Below are 18,667 nucleotides of genomic sequence, written 5' to 3'. Positions count from 1 at the left end.
TTACATTTTCTTTTAAATTTCTTTTAACATTAACTCCTTAAATAACATTTAACATCAAACGTTGTTATTGCTAGATGCGAGTTGTGATGTTAGTGCCGAGACAATCTCTTGGATGTAGCAAGGATCTCTTGGCATTCCTCCGAATAACACATCATTTACCTGTACATACTCATCAAATTTCTTGTGGACATTCCATGTTCAGCTTTCTGACTCTGGATGCTCTGATCACACTCCGTGAGAAACGTAAAACAAATCATTAGCTATACGTTCAGTTTTATCACAACCTTTGTAAAACTGTGTACTTCAGGTTTCTCAGTATTTTTTTCTTTCTGCTGTGTATTTAAAGTGACAAGAATCCGTTGATTTTCTTTTTGACATTTTTATTCATATGCTTTAGTAAAGTGCACAAAATAATCAACCAATTTAAGCCTCTTGGTTGATTTGTAATGGTTGATACACATTGAAATAGGATTTTGCTATGGCAACATGAACAGTGCAATTATGAGAAAAAACATATTGATCTCTTGGACCAGAGGAGTGACTTATTACAAGGCATGGTGAAACAAAATATATTATTTGAACAGAAGAACTGCTTACACAAAGATTTTCTTACCAAGTAATTAATAGAAGTATTCTGTTTTTCTTAATAACTAGAATTCATGTGTTTTTATTTTAGAAATTAAAAATGCAATCAAGACAATAAAAAGAACCAACCACATTTTATTGGACACTTAAAAAAACTGTTTCAAAGTATGCAAATTTGAAATCACCACACTGAACACTTTTCAATGGGATTCATTGGGGCTCCTTTTGGACAATGGAACACTCTTCCAAATTCATCAAATTGGGAAACACTTCCAAAAACCCTGTTAAAATAAAAAAGGAAAGTAACTACCTGTGCAAATATAACTGATTTTTCTAAATTTGTGCTTTGCCAACTCCATGTTTATAAACAACAACAAACATACCCAAGATAGATACAAATTGTTGGATTAACTCAGCGGGTCAGCAACATCTCTGGAGAAAAAGGATGGGTGACATTTCGGGTCGAGACCAGTCTTCAGACTTTAAAGAATCTAAGGACTCTAAAGAAGAAAGGTCCCGACCCGAAATATCACCCATCTTTTTTCTCCAGAGAGGTAGCCTGACCCACTGAGTTACTCCGGCATTTGTCTATCTTTGGTATAAACCAGCATCTGCAGTTATTTAGTTATTCGTTTCAACACACATACCTAGTTGAACTCTGGAAATGAGAGAGGTTTCATCCTGATCTCTTTTGGTTGAAAGAAGACGCATTACAATGGACCGTAGGAGGCAAAAGACACAGCTTCAAAGTTCCCAGTGTTAATTAGCAACCTCTGATGTAAGAGGTTATTGTGTGGGAAAACAGTTGAGCTTGGATGTCTTCCCCAGTCTGCTGACATGTAGACCTGTGTTGTGCTAACTGACAGTCAACAGGGCACTGGGGTTCAGTTAAACATGTCTCACCACATCCCAAACCATCACAGATGCATGGTGAAGGGCAAAGTTCTGAATCAAGCTGGAGGTCAGATACAAACCATATTGATCACTGAATTCACCATTTATTCACAAAATGCTGGAGTAACTCAGCAGGTCAGGCAGCATCTCAGGAGAGAAGGAATGGGCGACGTTTCGGGTCGAGACCCATACTTCATCTTCAATCGGTTAACCACTTGCATATTAATTGTGCTCTACTGCCTGATCGTTTGGCCCCTTTGTAAAGTTTCCATGCTCTGATGAGATACTTCATTGTGTTTTAGATTGCTTAAGAAAAACAGATGGGGAACGCAACAATGAAAATAAACTTGGGAAATAAAAAATTCTTACGAAGTATAAATTAGTTATAGTTAAGTAATCCACTTCATGTTTTATAGTTACAGGTATCAGTTTCAGGTTTCCCTGCTGTTAACAGGGGAAATTGGAATTCATAAAAAATTGGAGAGAAAAATACTTACCTGAAATTTGGTACTGATTTTGTAATCTAAGACCTATCTTTTAAATTATAGGAGAATTAAAGTGAAGAAGCAGGTCATTTAGCTGAACTTGTATGCTAATTGAATGGCCATACTGTCAGAGAAACAGAAAAATCAGCTGTGGACAACAGGACAGCATTAGCCGAGAAATGTAGATGTCATGCAGTCTCGTTACAGTCAGTCAGATGCACCAATTTTTACCAAATGATATATAATTCATGCTGCTAAATGCTTGGGCTTCTAACTTGTTATTTATTTTAAATAATTATTTTTTCTCTCATTTCAGAGTATTTAAGTAGATTTTATTAATAACTAAATATGTTAAGAACATTCTTCGCTAGTTCAATAAAATATTGATAAATTGATAAATATTTCAGTGAACTAGCAGATAAGTGAGGTGTTGCATTTTAGGAAGTCAAACCAGGGCAGGACCGACAGTGTATGGCAGGGCCCTGGGGAGTGTTGTAGACAGAGGGATTGAGGAGTGCAGGTACATAGTTCCTTGAAAGTGGCATCACAGGCAGATAGAATGGTGAAGAAGTTTTGAGTACATTGGTCTTCATCAGTCAAGATATTATGGAAAGACTTTGGTATGTTGGTATACATAACATATGGCCTCATACATTGATGAGGCCATATTTGGAGTATTGTGTTCAGTTTTGGAAGGATGTTATTAAGCTGGAAGGAGAGCAGAGAAGATTTATGAGGATGTTGCCAGACTTGAGGGGATGAGCTATAGGGAGAGGTTGGGCAGGCTAGGACTATATTCCTTGAAGCACAGAAGGATGAGGGGTGATCTTATAGAGGTCATAGTCATAATCATAGAGTCATACAGCACAGAATCAGGACCTTTGGCCCAACTCATCCATGCTGATTAAGATGCCTCATCTAAACAGGTCCCTTTGGCCCATATCCTAAACTTTTCCTATCCATACCTGTCCAAGTGACTAGGGATTAAAGTAAGAGGCTGAGGCGACGTGAAGTTTAGATGTAGGTTTGCGTGATGGACTGGGTTGCATCCTGTGCAATTTCCTGTGGGCTTGGGTTGTGTTATTGCCATAGCAAGCTACCATAGTATTCTGATAGAATTCCTTTTATGGTGCATTGGTGGAAGTTGGTAAGTCATTGGAGATATTTAGAAGGCGCTGGTCAGACTGCATTTGATATATTGTGAACAGTTTTGGGCCCCTTATCTGAGGTAGGATGTGCTGGCGTTGGAGAGGGTTCAGATGAGATTTACAAAAATTATCCTGAGATGGCGGCATGGTGGCGCAGCAGTAGAGTGCCGCATTGCAACGAATGCAGCGCCGGAGACTCAGATTCGATCCTGACTACGGGCGCCGTTTGTACGGAGTTTGTACGTTCTCCCCGTGATCTGCGTGGGTTTTCTCCGAGATCTTCGGTTTCCTCCCACACTCCAAAGACGAACAGGTATGTAGGTTAATTGGCTGGGCAAATGTATAAATTGTCCCTAGTGGGTGCAGGATGGTGTTAGTGTGCGGGGATCGCTGGGCGGCGCGGACCCAGTGGGCCGAAGGGCCTGTTTCTGCGCTGTATCTCTAAATCTAAAATCTAAAAAATGACTGGGTTAACATATGATAGCATTTGACAGCATTGGGCCTGTACTCACTGGAGTTTAGAAGGATGAGGGGGGGGGACCTCATTGAAACTTACCGAATAGTAAAAGGCCTAGATAGAGTGCATGTGGAGAGGATGTTTTCACTAGTGGGAAAGCCTAGAACCAGAGTGCATAACCTCAGAATAAAAGGACATACCTTTAGAAAGATAAAGAGGAATTACTTTTGTCAGAGGGTGGTGAATCTGTGGAATTCATTGCCACAGTTGGTTGTGGAGGCCAATTCATTGGGTGTTTTTAAGGTGTCTAGAGTTATGGGGAGAAGGCAATGGGGTTGAGAAGGAAAGATAGATAGATCAGCCATGTTTGAATGGTGGAGTAGACTTGATAAGCCGAATGCCTACTTCTGCTCCTATGATTTATGAACTTATTATGATGTAGAGTCATGGAACTCTACAACTTGGAAATAGGCCCTTCAGTCCAACATACCCCATCTACATTAGTCCCGCCTGCCTGTGTTTGGCCCATATCCTTTTAAACCTCTCCTTTGCATGTACCTGTCAAAATGTCATTTTCTTTAATGTTGTGATTGTACTTGCCTCAACTACCTCCTCTAGCAGCTCATTCCATATACCCACCACCCTTCATGTAAAAAAGGTGCCCCTCTTGTTCCTATTTAATCTTTCCTCTATCACCTTAAACGTATGTTCGCTGGTTCCTGATCCCCATATGTATAGTATCATGAGGAGAATGTGTGTAGGGGCCATTTATGTTTAGACCAGCTACTGTTGGCATATTATATTATTTTGTCTAGATATATCTTGCCATATTAATTTGGACACTTGGGGGCAGTCATTAGATGTACAGGGTGGTGTATATACATGGGCATAAGGGATAGGGAGTGCCGGACACAGGGAGGACGAGCATACAGTTCTCACCAGACCTAAACAGACCAACAACAGGACAGACCTGAGACTTGGGACCAAACCAGGGACAGAGCAGCCAGCTACGACTTGTATGTGAAATAAGTAAAGCCTGGTGTGTTCATGTCCTTGTTTGCACAACTACTTCAATAAACAACTAATTAAACTGGAAATAACGACTGGAAGATCTGTCTGTAGGGTCTGTGTAAGATCACTCCTACTTCCTGTGTAGTAATAGCAATTGGAAAGGAAGTCACTGGAAAAGTCCGGAAAGTTTCCATTACACTTTAAGTGAGATCTAGCTCTATGAGTGAGACTGGAGCTTGTGAATCAACTGGACGGAATAACGATTGTTTTATTTCACAAGCCTGACATCGCTATTCCTATTCCTCTGGACAAGGTCACCACCTGCGCTAATCTGACAAACGGAGATTGGAAACCCCAAAAGCCAACACGCAGGGAAAGTGAGTACGTACAGCATTAAACTTTATTGGAGAAGCTTGATGTGATATGCTGTATTGGAAAACGGCTACTGTAATGGAGAATTGAGAACAAAGAGGTGACCTTGAGAATCACAACGATATCAGTTGTTTGAAATATTTGTGCTGTCGGCTATGGCTTTCATGTCAATGTATCTTAAAGGGATAGTGTACAAGTATGTCTGCAGTCAGATCTGAGGCTCAGTCACAAGATGGCGATATCAGGAAGGATTCTGAAAAGGAAAAAAGGGTTATCAAATACACTGGCAAAGGCTTGGAATTGTTCATTCAAGTTAATGGAAATGGTGAAAGAGCTCATGAAATCAAAGGAAAATGTAAATGAAGTACAATCTAACCTGGTTGAATTAATCAAACTCTGATGAAGTCAAAGAAAATAACAAGTCATTGGTGCAGTTACCACTGCCTGAAGATAAACTCGAAAGGCAAAATCAGTGGATTCAACAAACAATGGAAGCTTTTAACGGTTTTATACAAGATGTAAAGGTGTGGTTGCCTGATGTTGGTCAGCAAACTACACACTCTATTGCTGGAAGTGCCATACAACAGAGTGTTGTAAACTCAGATGACATTTGACTTAATGACTGTTTCAATTGTGTCTTAAAACCTAAATTAAGCCACAAATCTAGTTCTTCATGTGCATCTTCAACGTTCTCTGGTCACATTAAAGCTCAGGCAGAAAAAGCTGCTCTCATGGAACGGGTGGCTGCCCTGAAAGACAAGCATGAGCTTGAGACACAAGAAGAACAATTGAAAAGAGAGGAAGAACAATAGAGAAGACAATTAAAAAGAAAAGAACAACTGAGAAGAAAGAACAATTGGAACCAGATACTGAACTGGCAGCAACCAATGCAAGAATCAATGTACTTGAGGCCATGGGATCAAGAAGCACCTCTAGAGTATCTGATGGGATAAACTCTTATTTGAGAAATGGAACTGCTCAAAAGGAAGCATCAGCTAAATTAGATCCACATGCAGATGAATACTTGCCTGATCAAGTGCAACAAAGCCAGAATGTGTTGATGGGAACTGAATCTTCCTCCCAGGAAAGGTTGTTTGACCAAAACAAACAATTCATGGACCATCCGCTAGAGCTCATGATAGGACTCATCTAACTCAATACTCTCTTCAAAGGCAAGACTCATATGCAAAAGGCTGTGCAGAAGCACTACCCCCCCCCCCCCCCCCCCCCCCCCCGCCCGTACTGAATGATGGAAACAGAGTTGATATCTGTAACCTAATTCAGAAGCAAAATGACAACACTGTTCTTCTGGCTCAAAAAAAATTCTCTTCTACTTTACCACCAAGAGGCATTCCTGTTTATGATGGTATGAAGTTTTCATCACGGCATTTGAGAGAGGAGTGGAAAGAAAGACTAATGATGCCAGTGACCGCTTGCATTTTCTACAGCAAAACACGAGAGCATCCAAAAGACTTAGTCCGTAGCTACTAACACTTGCCTCCAGGCCAGGGCTATCCAAGAGCAAAAGATCGGCTTAAAGAGCATTTTGGTAATGAACATAAGATTGCCACTGCATATATGGTCAAGGCATTTGCCTGGTCAGTGATCAGATTAGAGGATGTGAAAGCATTGCAAGCGTTTTCACTGTTCCTTGGAGGTTGTTGCAATGTTCTGGAACATCTCACCTATATGGAGGAAATGAATGTCGCTTCCAATATGAAGACTATCCTTCCAAAACTGCCTTACAAGCGCCCAGACAAGTGGAGGGATAGGGCATTCAGCTACAGGAAAAGTGTGAACATCAAGCTAAATTTGGTAGACTTCATGGAAAAACAAGTGAAGATACTATCAGATCCACGTTTTGGATATGTAGAACAATTAGGGGCCGGTGTGTAGGAGTCATTTATGTTTAGACTAGCTACTGTTGGCATATTATATTATTTTGTCTAGATATATCTCAAAATGGCGGCGCTGCACAGCGCAGCAACTGCGGCTCACCAGCAGTCTGTTTGTCTTTTGTGTTTTTTTTTGTTTTTTTGTCTTAATTGTAGTGTTTAAATGTGATGTAGTGTTTTTCGTGGTTGTGTACTATGTGTGTGGGGGGGGGGGGGGGGACTGTAAAATTGTCTCTTCCGAACGAAGACCCGACCCTTTTTTTCTGGGTCGTGTCTCCGTTCCTGCTGCGGCCTACCATTGGCCAAACACCTGGAGCTGGCGGCCTCCAGCTGGGACCACCTTGGCTCTGGTTCGCAGAGCCCATGGACCGGACTTACCATCTGCGGAGCTGGCTGCCTTCGGAGGCTGTGGTGGCGCTGCAAGAGCGGCTACGACTCGCCTTCGGAGGCTTCGGCCGCGGGCCGCGTGGATATCGGAAGCTCGCAGGCCCTGCCCTGGGTGGGGGCTGACATCGGGAGCTCCGGCAACGGCAGCGTCTTCGCCGGGGCTTGGGTCAGCCCAATGCGGGCCTTTCACCGTCTGGTGCGGCCTGAAATAGGCCGTGGGATTTTTCTCTGCCCGGCGGAGGCTTCAATGTCGAGAGCCAAGACCACCCCGACGTGCAGCGGTAGCGTCTTCGCCCGGCCCGAATCGCGGGGCTTGGGTCAGCCCGCTGCGGACCTTTCACCTGGACAGCGCAGCCTGGAACGTGGCAACTTCAACAGCTTGACTGCGGGAGAAGACGGCAGGGGAAGAGAAAAGACATTCTGGCCAACCATCACAGTGAGGAGGTGACTGGAGCAGGGCCGTCTTAACGCATGGGCCTGATGGGCACTTGCCCGGGGGCCCACGAGCATAGGGGCCCCATGCTGATCTGTGTATGTTAAGTGACTTGCAATAAATAAATACTACTTTAAAAATGTAGGTTCAATAAGTGCTTTTTTCGCAACATTTTCCATCCCTAAGTGCTTCTCACAGCAATCTGTAAGTGCTTTTCGCAACGATGAAGCACCCTAATTCCATCGCTAAGTGCTTTTCGGTGAGTGCTTTTCGCCGGCACGACGGGGGGGGGGGGGGGGGGGGGGGGGCTGGTAGGGAAAGGGGGGTGGGGGAGAGTAACGGTAGGGGCCCCAGTACACTGCTTTGCCCGGGGGCCCATAATGCTGTAAAAACGGCCCTGGACTGGAGGAGACCCCCTGTGATGGATGTTTCTTTTTTTTGTTTTGTGTTGGTTTGTGATTGTGTGTTTTATTGCTTATTTTTATTGCTCTTATTGTTCGACTGTGGGTAACAGAATTTCGTCCAAAAGACTTGTTTTTTTGGATGACAATAAAGGTTATTCTGATTCTGATCTTGCCGTATTATTTTGGACACTTGGAGGCGGTCATTAGATGCACAGGGTGGTGCATATATATGGGCATAAGGGACAGGGAGTGCCAGACACAAGGAGGGAGAGCATACAGTTCTCACCAGACCTGAACAGAACAACAACTGGACAGACCTGGGAACATATCTGGACAGACACGAGACCTGGGACCAGACCAGGGACAGAGCAGCCAGCTACGACTTGTATGCGAAATAAGTAAAGCATGGTATGTTCATCTCCTTGTTGTACAACTACTTCAATAAACAACTAATTAAACTGGAAATAATAACTGGAAGATCTGTTCTGTTGGGTCTGCGAAGATCACTCCTACTTCCTGTGTAGTGATGGCAAATGGAAAAGTCACTGGAAAAGTCAGAAAGTTGCCATTACAATATGACAATAGACAATAGGTGCAGGAGTAGGCCATTCGGCCCTTCGAGCCAGCACCGCCATTCAATGTGATCATGGCTGATCATTCACAATCAGTTCCTGCCTTGTCCTCATACCGCCTGACTCCGCTATCTTTAAGAGCTCTATCCTCCCTCTTGAAAGCATCCAGAGAATTGGCTTCCACTGCCTTCTGAGGCAGAGAATTCCATAGATTTACAACTCTCTGACTGAAAAAGTTTTTCCTCATCTCCGTTCTAAATGGCCCACCCTTTATTCTTAAACTGTGGCCCCTGGTTCTGGAGTCCCCCAACATTAGAGGCAGGAAACATGTTCGCAATATGCCCAATCCCTTAATAATCATATATGTTTCAAAAGATCCCCTCTCATCCTTCTAAATTCCAGCATATACAAGCCTAGTCGCTCCAGTCTTTCAACATACGACAGTTCCGGGAATTAACCTAGTGAACCTACGCTGCACGCTCTCAATAGCAAGAATATCCTTCCTCAAATTTGGAGACCAAAACTGCACACAGCACTCCAGGTGCGGTCTCACTAGGGCCCTGTACAACTTCAGAAGGACCTCTTTGCTCCTCCTCAACTCCTCTTGTCATAAAGGCCAACATGCCATTAGCTTTCTTCACTGCCTGCTGCACCTGCATGTGAATTTTAAGTGACTGATCAACAAGGACACCAGATCTCTTTGTACTTCCCCATTTCCTAACTTCACACCATTCAGATAATAATCTGCCTTCCTGTTCTTTCCACCAAAGTGGATAACCTCACATTTACCCACATTAAACTGCATCTGCCATGCATATGAATGAGTCTTTTACTCAGGGAGGGGGAATCTAGAATCAGAGAACACAGCTTTAAGATGAAACGGGAAAAACATTTAAAATACATTTGGACAGGCGAGACTAGTGTAAATGGAACAGCTTAGTTGGCATGAGCATATTGAGCGGAAGGGCTCGGCTGTATGACTCTAAACAGATAAGTTAGGCAAACAAATTCACAACAGCAATAACTAGCAGTTAACTTCTACCTTTGGTCTTGTTGCTGAGCAAATAAAGAGCTGATTTAATACACTGTAATGGAGGGAATGTTTTGAAACAATCAAGCTGATGTGATCAGTATCAGTTGTCCTTTATTTTTATTCTACCATGCTATCTGGTTTAGCCTATTCAATCCTATTATCTTGTTCTTTTCCACAATGTTTAAAACAAAACCGTCATCAATCAACTTCTAGTCTGGGCACCTCTGGGATCCACATGACCCCGTAAAGATCAGGAGTGAATCAAGTGCTTTCAAGCTGGAACAAATGTTTTCAGCTAAGGACTCTGGCATGATCTATAACTGTTATTTTGCTCTTGGTTTTTAAACAAAGGCCATCAGCATCTGCAATTTCTTGTCTGTCCATCATGATTTGAGAATGGCTGTGTAAAGAAAGACCATAGATTCAAGGAAGAACTGATCAATAACAGGACTGCTGATTATTTATTAAAGATGGTGCAGAAAAACAATTTTTAGTAAGCCTAAACAGATAAAAAAGAGAAAAAAAAGCATAGTTAAGAAGATATAGGTGCAAATAAAATAGCATAACAGGCATAAAAACAATTCTTTACAGAAAACTCAACTCATTTTGTTGGGCAAGAGACACAGAACAAATTTAGATGTCTCCAAAATGCTATCATGCTTTGAGTTAATTCTACTGCTCTTTCCAGATCATCGGCTTTATACCAACAAACTGAACTGTGTGTGCCACAAAACACGCAATAATTGAACACGAATAGTTTGCCAGAGTAAAAAGGTTTACAGGCCAGCGTTCCAAATTCTGGAAATTTACAAACACAAAGAAATGGAGACTGTCAGCAGATCAGGCAGCATGTCCAAGCACTCACAGGTACATAACTATCTGCACTTTAAGAAAAGCAATCCCTGCTGGGATTACATGCTATTTGGCCAAGAACCTTGGACAGGCATTCCCACATCAATAAATGTGCCGTACTTTGGTGCAATGTTGGGTGTGCTGGGATAAGAGCTGAAGTCACTCAGTGCTGAGAAGTGTGGAACAGAAGTGCACCTCATTGTTGGGTCCTGACATCTCCTACTTTGTAAGTTGAGAGACTTTTCGGATCCTGTTATCTGTATCATCACCTCATGTCCCACTTGCCTCTTCCCAACTGGACAGCTCTCTCCAGCTTAGATGTTTCAACAGTAATAAACTGAAGGATTCTCACTAGCTGTTGAGGTCTCCGTAGACAAATCTCTGGGCTGGTGCGAGTTGTGCAACCATGTGAGGAGGAGACAATCTTCCTTCACATCCAATAAACAATGAGAAAGAGACGCTAGGATCTGTGAGGTCTGAAACCCATAGAGCGGTTGCTGATAGATTAAATAATGGCTCATAGTTTAGAGATACAGCGTGGAAACAGGCCCTTTCGGCCCACCAGGTCCGTGCCAACCAGCGATCCCCGCACATTAACACTATCCTACGCCCACTAGGGACAATTTTTACATTTACCAAGTCAATTAACTTACAAACCTGTACGTCTTTGGAGTGTGGGAGGAAACCGAAGATCTCGGAGAAAACCCACGCAGGTCACGGGGAGAACGAACAAACTCCATACAGACAGCACCTGTAGTCAGGATTGAACCCATGTCTCCAGCGCTACATTCGCTGTAAGGCAGCAACTCTACCACTGTGCCGCCCTGGCCAGGTCTTTGATCTGGCCAGGGTACAGCCCTGGCCCCACATTTCAGCACTGGCCTGGCTAACATCAAGCCTCTCAGGTAGTGTGTCTACACTGAGTCATTAATGTGGGAATGTCAGCATAAGGCAGGAATTTCTGTGTGGTTCCATTTTAATATACATGAAGTAGCCTACATCGGTTGTATTACATAAAGAACATATCCATGAATTAGAATAACTGGATACCATGCAACTTGTACTGTAGGTGAGCAGCAAAGATTCACCAGATTGGTCTCAGTGATAACTCATCTGCCAAATGAAGCGAAGAATCGGGAGTTTAGAAGAACAAGAGGTGATCTCTTTGAAGCATACAAAAATTATTAGAAGGCTTGACAAGGTACATGCAATAAGGATGCTTTCCCCAGCTGAGGCACCTGGAACTCCATTTATCCCTTCTTTGAGGTCACTCCCTCAAAATAAATGATAAATCCTTTGGAAAAAGGTTTGTCACTCAAAGCATGTCAATTCATTGGAATTCTCCACTTCTGAGAGCTGTGAAGTTGTTACTGGTACATTCAGATCTGGGATCAATAGATATCTGAACATTGGAGAAAATGAGGGCCAGGCATAAGGTAAGCCACAGTCCATTGAATGGCAGTACTCCTGCACCTGTTTTTAGGTTCTCAAGTAATTAAAAAGATCACGTTCTGAAATGATGACAAGGACCACAACCCGATCATGAAAATTTGGTTGGGTTTTGAACATTATCAGGTGAAAAGGGAAAGATTTACTAGGAACCTGAGGGGCATTCTTTTCACTCTGAGGGTGAACACTTAAACTTGAGAAAATATTTGCCAAATGTTGCAAAAAGTAGACGTAATGAAAAAAGCACCAATATAAATATTAATTTCAACTTAATGAGATATCAAATTGATCTCAATAGAAAATGAAACCGAGAACAGTGCAGCACAAGAATTGGCCCTTCGGCCCACAATGTCTCAGCTGAACATGATGCCAAGACCAACCTTTATCTGCCTGCACATAATCCATATGCCTTCTATCCCTGCACATACACAAGTCTCTTATGCATCAACCACCCCCTGGCAGAACATTCCAGGCACACGCCACCCTCTGTGTAAAAAAAAACTTTCTTCACACATCTATATATACAGTGCATTCAGAAAGTATTCAGACCCCTTCACTTTTTCCACATTTTGTTACGTGGCACCCTTATTTTAAAATAGATTAAATTCTTTTTTTTTTAATCATCAATCTAGATACAATACCCCATAATAAAAAAGTGAAATCAGGTGTTTAGAAATTTTTGCAAAGTAATTAAAAAGAAATAACTGAAATATCACATTTACATAAGTATTCAGACCCTTTACTCAGTATTTTGTTGAGGCACCTTTGGCAGCGATTACAGCCTCAAGTCTTCTTGGGTATGACGCTACAAGCTTGGCACACCTGTATTTGGATAATTTCTCCCATTCCTCTCTGCAGATCCTCTCAAGCTCTGTGAGATTGGATGGGGAGCGTCGATACACAGCTATTTTCAGGTACCTCCAGAGATGTTCGATCGGGTTCAAGTCCGGGCTCTGGCTGGGCCACTCAAGGACATTCACAGACTTGTCATGAAGCCACTCCTGCATTGTTGTGGCTGTGTGCTTAGGGTCGTCAACATAGCAAAGGGTCTGAATACTTATATAAATGTGATATTTCAGTTATTTCTTTTTAATTACTTTGTAAAAATTTCTAAACACTTGTTTTCACTTCTTCATTCTGGGGTATTGTGTGTAGATTGATGATAAAAAAAAGAATTTGTAACAAAAAGTGGAAAAAGTGAAGGGGTCTGAATACTTTCTGAATACACTGTCACTAGAACTCTCATCTTGTACGTATGTTCCTGAAATACAGCCAAAACGGTACACGATAGCGCAACAATTTTAGGGGCACCTTACCATTCACCTGTGGTGTACTGTATCAAGTTTTGTTCAAATTGTTGCGCTCTCGTGTACCATTTTGGCTGTATATCGGGAACATACAAGATGAGATCGCTCGAGTCACAACGGGAACCCACCGGGTCGTGTGTGTGTGTATATATATATATATACACAAGATGAGTAGGAAATAACTACAGATGCTGGTGCAAATCAAAGGTATTACAAAATGCTGGAGTAACTCAGCGGGTCAAGCAGCATCTCAGGAGAGAAGGAATGGGTGACGTTTCGGGTTGAGACCCTTCTTCAGACTGAAGACGTTTCGGGCTGAGACCCTTCTTCAGACTGAAGAAGGGTCTCAACCCGAAACATCACCCATTCCTCGCCTGAGATACTGCTTGACCCGCTGAGTTACTCCCGCATTTTGTGATATATACAAGATGAGATCGCCATTTTGAGATCGCTGGTGTCACAACGGGAACCCAACGGGTCCACAGGTCGTCTAGTCTGCTTTAAATTTTGCCCCCTCACTTTAAAGTTATTCTTTCTAGCGTTTGATATTTACATACGGTTAAATTAGGTTCTGATGTCTACCCTATCCGTGCCTCTCATAATTTTATAAAGTCTCTCAGGTCTGCCTTCAACCTCCAGCGTTACAGAGAAAGCCATCCAAGTCTGTCCAACCTCATTTATATACAATACAAACAACAGAGGTCTCAGCACAGATCACTGAGGAACAAGGAACGATGACTTGAAGAGTTAAAGTGGGCGCAGTGAAACCTTGTCACTGAAGGGTCACGGCCCGAAACATCACCCATTCCTTCTCTCCAGAGATGCTGCCTGTCCAGTTGCGTTACTCCAGCTTTTTGTGTCTATCACTGAGGAACTCCACTGGTCACAGACTGCCAGCCTGAATATTGTCCTTCCACCACAACCTCCTATCTTCTATCAGTAAGCCAGTTCTGAATCCATGCGACCAAGTCATCCCGACCCTTTTAGATCAGCCTTACATGCAGATTTTATCAAATGCCTTTAGAAAATCCATGTAGACATCAAGCACTGCCCTACTCTCATTGATCACCTTCGTCACCTCCTCAAAAAACTCAGTGACGTTGATAAGACATGACCTACCATGTACAAACCCATATCGGCGATCCCTAGTTAATCCATTCTCTTCCATGGCATGAGAAGAAATTTGTCAAGGCACCTGCAATCTCCTCTCTTATCCCTTTGAATAACCTAGGATAATTTCCATTAGGTCCTGGGGATTTATCCACCATAATACTCTGCAAGAGCCCCAACACTTAATCTCAAACTGCCATTGTATTCTCCACTAATCTCCATTAAAATTCCCCACTGTCCTCTATGTTCTCCTTGGTGAAAACAGATGTAAAGTATTTGTTTAGTACCTCACCTACATTCCCTGACTCCAAGCACAAATTCCCACCTTTAAACTTGAGCAGACCTACCTTCTCCCTGGTTCCCCTCTTGTTTTCAATGAAGAAATAAAAAGCCTCAGGATTTTCTTTAATCCGATTTGCCAAATCCATTTCATGGCCCCTTTTAGTCCTTCTAATCACCTGCTTGTGGTATTTCCTCCTTTCTTTATATTCCTCAAAGGTCCAGTCTGATTCCATCCTCTTAAATCTTGAATGCACTTTTTCTTTTTGACTAAATTTACAACCTCTTTGGTCATCCAAGATTCCCTCATTTTTCCATCCTAATCCCGTCTCCATACTGGAACTTTCTGCTTTCTGCATACTGGAACAGTCCTGAACTTTGATCAACTGGCCTTTAAATGACTCCCACATGTCAACTGTGAACGTACCCAATAACAACTGGTCCCAGTATACCCTCCTGAGCTCCTGCCAAATAACATTGTAATTTGCCTTACGCCAATTTAGTACCTTCCCACAAGGTACTAAAACCTTCTTACTATTCAAAACAATCTTAAAACCTGTGGAGTTCAGATTATTATCCCCAAAAGGCTCTTCTTCAGACACCTGGCCAAGCTTACTTCCAGACACAGGGTTCAGCATGTTCCCTTTTCGGGTTGGACAATCCACGTACTGTTTCAGGGAACTCACATCTCATGTGCGGCTACATCTCCTGACTGATTCATGATCATTTGAGGAGTTCAGAATCTGCCATTATATTGCATGAAGCTGTTTTGTGCATTAGATAAAATGGTCAAACATATCATGACCGATACCTGTAGTGTTCTGGGGCATGTTTGTCAGTGAGTAGCTGTAAGTAGATGGATGGTGATCGCCTCTTCATGCACCAATTCTAGAGAGACAATGAAACAATTTAGAATACGATCAAGATTTAGTTGTGTCGCCTACATTAAATGCCATTATATCAAATTAAGGAACAAAACAATTTCAAATAAGTTATTTCTGCAGGAGATAGTTAACAGTTGTATAGTTACAGGCCCTCATCCGGTTATTAATGTCTAATTTATGAACATTATATTTACAAGCCCTCTCCGGTTTACTCATGCCCAGTGGACACCCCATATGTACGAGCAAGTGTTTGGCAGACTGGTGGGATGGATGGGGATGGATTTGCCGGCTACTGCGGGGCAGAAAGGCATCTTCTGCCGTGCAGGAATGGCACTTTTACTTGCCTTTCCTCCCCAACGCAACCCCTTGAACTTCAATAGTTGGGGGCTGTGTGGAGCCGAGCAGAACAAGGAGTTCTGGTCAAACTCGCTCCTCACTCAATGAGTAAGGCCGCTGACAGCTACTCTTCTCGCGCCTGTTCACTCTCCCGCCACTGATGTGTCTGATTCTCCTCACACACTGTTTTATTAATTTCCCACTTACCAACAGTTCTAGTTATGAACAGTTCTCAAGAACAGAACCTTTCGTAATAGAACCTTCACTTTGTAAAAGGTAAAATAAATTGCAAATTTCTGTATGCTCAGGTACTCCAGTGCTTCTCATGGGTGAGAGCATTACTGAAGCAGGTGGGATGAAGCATGGGACAGCATGCCCTGCACTGCATTGTACAATCCTACTTCAGGTAGCGTCTGGTGATGGCTGCTCCTGGGTCAACCTAGTGAGGTTCTCCTGATATTGCTCTGGATGTAGCAGTGCACCAGGAATGTGTTGGAAGGAACTGCAGATGCTGGTTTATACCAAAGAGAGACACAAAATGCTGGAGCAACTCAGCGGAACAGGCAACATCTCTGGAGAGAAGGAATGGGTGACGTTTTGGGTCGAGACCCTTCTTGAGACTCAAGAAGTCAGAAGAAGGGTCTGGACCCAAAACCACTAATTCCTTCTCTCCAGAGATGCCGCCTGTCCCACTGAGTGCCCCAGCAATGATCGTTTGTTACAACTATCAGACTGGAAAGTAGCCAGCTGTACTTCTGCAATGAAGTGAAGCAAGCTGGAAATGGTCATTAATGTGTCTCACTCGATGATCGGTATACTTTCAATTACAAAGCACTTAAGTAAATGTCACTGTATGACCTAATTTCTAGGTACACGATTGCATCTTCCAGATTTAAATTTCAAAGAGAACAAATCTAATCAATCTGTTGATATTCAGAGCTAAACAATGCTCTTTGGAATCACTCATGTTGTGTTCTCTGTCTGGTCTGCACTGTGAATCTACCAGGCTTAAACAGACCGGCTAGGCTTGGGGAAACATTGCAAGATTAATAATGTTAAGTGCTCTATATTCAAAAGTCAGTCATCCTCTTTGTCAGCTGGAATTTTATACTTGTTTGATTTCTGAGAAGCCTATCACAGTTTAGTTTCCTTTTACTAATCTAAATACCTTTGATAATCAAATTTACAGAAAGTGTAGCACAACTAAATAAAAACAAAGATAGACACAAAAAGCTGGAGTAACTCAGCAGGACAGGCAGCATCTCTGTAGTGAAGGAATGGGGGATGTTTCAGGTCGAGATGGCTGCCTCGCCAACAGTCTGTCTGTCCCTTTCTTCTTCGTTGTTTTTTTAGTATGTGTTAAATGTGTGTTTTTAGTGTTCTTTAACTTGTTTTATGTGGGGGTGGGGGAGGAGATTGAGGGAAACTTGTTCTAATCTCTTACATCGACGAAAATGTGATTTTTTTTCCATATCGTGTCGCCGTCCACACTGCGGCCTAACATCGAGGAGTTGGCGGCCTTTGCTGGAGACCAACGTCGAGAGTTCCACCGCGGGTGCCTGTGGGCATTTAACATCGCGGAGCTCGTGATCCCTTTGCCATGATCCACCTGAGATCTACCGCGGGAGCCTGCGGACTTTAACATCGTGGAGCTCGCAGTCTCTGGCTAGAGACCGACTTGGGGAACACCAAGCCGCAGGAGCTTCGACCGCCCCGACGCGGGACAATAAACAATAGGTGCAGGATTGGGCCATTCAGCCCTGCCATTCAATGTGATCCTGGCTGATCATCCACAATCAGTACCTTGTTCCTGCCCACTCCCCATACCCCCTGACTCCATTATCATTAAGAGCTCTATCTAACTCTCTCTTGAAATCATCCAGAGAATTGGCCTCCACTGCCTTCTAAGGCAGAGAATTCCACAGATTTACAACTCTGACTGAAAAGGTTTTTCCTCATCTCCTTTCTAAATGGCCTACCCCTTATTCTTAAACCGTGGCCCCTGGTTCTGGACTCCCCCAACATTGGGAACATGTTTCCTGCCACTAGCGTGTCCAATCCCTTAATAATCTTATATGTTTCAATAAGATCCCCTCTCATCCTTCTAAATTCCAGTGCATACAAGCCCAGTCGCTCCAGTCTTTCAACATACGACAGTACCGCCATTCCGGGAATTAACCAAGTGAACCTATGCTGCACTCCCTCAATAGCAAGAATGTCCTTCCTCAAATTTGGAGACCAAAACTGCACACAGTATTCCAGGTGTGGTCTCACTAGGGCCCAGTACAACTGCAGGAGGACCTCTTTGCTTCTATGCTCAACTCCTCTTGTCATGAAGGCCAACATGCCTTTAGCTTTCTTCACTGCCTGCTGTACCTGCATGCTTACTTTCAGTGACTGATGAACAAGGACACCCAGATCTCTTTGCACTTCCCCTTTTCCTAACTTGACACCGTTCAGATAATAATCTGCCTTCCTGTTCTTAGCAAATTTGCTAACGTTACTTTTAATCCCTTCATCCAAGTAATTAATATTTATTGTAAATAGCTGCGGTCCCAGCACCGAGCCTTGCAGTACCCCACTAGTCACTGCCTACCATTCTGAAAGGGACCCGTTAATCCCTACTCTTTGTTTCCCGTCTGCCAATCAATTTTCTATCCATGTCAGTACCCTACCCCCAATACTATGTGCTCTAATTTTGCCCACTAATCTCCTATGTGGGACCTTATCAAAGGCTTTCTGAAAGTCCAGGTACACTATATCCACTGGCTCTC

The 18,667-nt window shown here is 42.9% G+C and overlaps 1 protein-coding gene across 1 annotated transcript in view; it reads right to left on the bottom strand.

Moving 5' to 3' along the window:
• Positions 1-485: 485 nt before the first annotated feature.
• The window catches only part of ecel1 (endothelin converting enzyme-like 1), a 92,571-nt gene continuing 74,389 nt past the window's right edge, over positions 486-18,667 (bottom strand). The window contains exons 16-17 of the mRNA XM_078410079.1: positions 15,485-15,561; positions 486-866 (exon numbers count right to left, since the gene is read on the bottom strand). Of these exons, the coding sequence (XP_078266205.1) occupies positions 767-866; positions 15,485-15,561 (177 nt within the window). The 3' untranslated portion in view covers positions 486-766. The remainder of the gene's footprint in view (positions 867-15,484; positions 15,562-18,667) is intronic.

This window comes from Rhinoraja longicauda, chromosome 13 (assembly GCF_053455715.1).
Source record: "Rhinoraja longicauda isolate Sanriku21f chromosome 13, sRhiLon1.1, whole genome shotgun sequence".
In the NCBI taxonomy this organism is placed as follows: domain Eukaryota; kingdom Metazoa; phylum Chordata; class Chondrichthyes; order Rajiformes; family Arhynchobatidae; genus Rhinoraja; species Rhinoraja longicauda.
Note: the sequence above shows the minus strand (reverse complement) of the source record. Positions and strands in the feature narration are given on the sequence as shown.